At 35.9% G+C, this 2016-nt stretch overlaps 1 protein-coding gene across 2 annotated transcripts in view; it reads left to right on the forward strand.

The window, feature by feature from the left end:
- The window catches only part of cyp51 (cytochrome P450, family 51), a 10245-nt gene that overhangs the window by 3730 nt on the left and 4499 nt on the right, over positions 1–2016 (forward strand). For both annotated transcript variants that reach the window (XM_016517506.1, XM_016517505.1), the window contains 3 exons: positions 205–379; positions 466–585; positions 1651–1846. In XM_016517506.1, coding sequence (XP_016372992.1) covers positions 205–379; positions 466–585; positions 1651–1846 — 491 coding nt within the window. The remainder of the gene's footprint in view (positions 1–204; positions 380–465; positions 586–1650; positions 1847–2016) is intronic.

Genomic DNA, 2016 nt, shown 5'->3' on the forward strand with positions numbered 1-2016 from the left:
CTTGTAGTGAGCAAGTGATGCAATGCTACATTTCTCCAAATCTGATGAAGAAACAAACTCATCCTAATCTGGGATGATCTGAGGGTGTGTGCATTTACAGCACATTTTTACATTTTTGTCTGAACTAGTAAATCTTGATTTCACCTTCAACAGGAATAGAAGTATTTTCACTTCATGTGAGCAGACAGTGTTGTCTCTCATCAGATCTGTTCGAGGCGTTGTCCGAGCTGGTCATCCTGACGGCGAGCCGCTGTCTTCACGGCTGTGAGATCCGCAGTATGTTGGACGAGAGAGTCGCGCAGCTCTACGCCGATCTGGACGGAGGCTTCACTCACGCCGCCTGGCTGCTTCCCGGATGGCTGCCGCTGCCCAGCTTCAGGTAGCACAGCATCATCGCACCGAGTGAACACGGAGAGGAAGAGCTCGGATGTCACACGGTGTTGTGTTTCTGCGCTTTGTTTTCAGACGGAGGGATCGCGCACACTTAGAGATCAAGAAAATCTTTTACAACGTCATCAAGAAGCGAAGAGAAGCCGAGGAGAAAAACGACGACATCCTGCAAACGCTGATAGACGCCACGTACAAGTACGCTACCATCACACACACAACTGGATCATTTCAACCCTGTTGAAACTTTACAGAGCTGGGCTTTTTTCATTTATAACCTTGGATTTGCAATTAATGAAAAATGTCATACTGGTTAAAAAATTTTAATAATATAAAATAATGATATAATTATTCAAATACATAATATAATTTATTATAAAAATCATAATTTATTTTTTTAAAATATATTAAATTATAATATAATTATATTTTATAGAATAAATATAAAACATCAATTTTTTTTACATAAATACTTGTATTCATAAAATATAATTATTTTAATTAATGTTTATATATGTAAAAAATAATAATAATATAATTGATTTTAATATTTAGAATAATTTCCTATAACTGAAAAAGGGAAAATAATTGATAAATCATAACAATAATAATTCATAATATTATAATTGTTTTACAATATAAATTATACAATTATTATTATTATTTACAGTTTTACTATAAAATTCTATTATTCATAAAAATAAAAATATTTAATTTATAACATAAGACTATTTTAATTGTTGCACACATGCACAAACACGTGTTTATATGATAACTATATGTTTATATGATATATAAATATAATATTTATAATAATACTTTATTAGAATTAAAATATATAATAATTTTTAATATTATAATTGTTTGGTAACATTAATATAATTGTGATAATATATCATTATAAATTATAATGCAATTATTATTTATATTTTTAATATAAAAACACTAATTTTACTAATAACACACTCTGGCTTTGAGTTTAGCGAGCTGCTGTTGAGCTGTTTTCAGGTTCATCCTAATATTTGACTGTAGTACTCAGGTCCGGACTCAAATTCAGATTTTAACTAAATGCCTGTGTAGATCCCTGTAGAAAACCACATTAGCTGGAGCTCATGCGCTAAACGTCGATGAAGACGCTGCCATCATGTGGTGGAGCTGTGAACAAAAGCAAATGATTACATACCGAGATTTCAAGCATGGAGGATATAGTTTTTTCAGTGCGTGGATGAGTGTGTAAACACCTTGTATTTCTGTGCTCTGCAGAGACGGCCGTCCTCTGAATGATGACGAGATCGCCGGGATGCTAATCGGCCTGCTGTTAGCGGGACAGCACACGTCTTCCACCACCAGCGCGTGGATGGGCTTCTTTCTGGCGCGGGACAGAGCGCTGCAGGAGCGCTGCTACAGCGAACAGAAACACGTGTGTGGAGAACATCTGCCTCCTCTGCACTACGACCAGGTGACTCTTCACCATCAGCTCAATTAGTGCTGCTAGTTACGACGGCAAACCACTAACACTAGCTACTGAACGTCAGTGTGCAAGTCGTTCTCTGTGACAGTCCTCAAGACAATATGTGACCCTGGAGCACAAAACCAGTCATAAGGGTCAATAAAAAAAAAAAAGCATCA

Source organism: Sinocyclocheilus rhinocerous, unplaced genomic scaffold (assembly GCF_001515625.1).
Source record: "Sinocyclocheilus rhinocerous isolate Xijiao unplaced genomic scaffold, SAMN03320098_v1.1 scaffold3283, whole genome shotgun sequence".
In the NCBI taxonomy this organism is placed as follows: Eukaryota; Metazoa; Chordata; class Actinopteri; order Cypriniformes; family Cyprinidae; genus Sinocyclocheilus; species Sinocyclocheilus rhinocerous.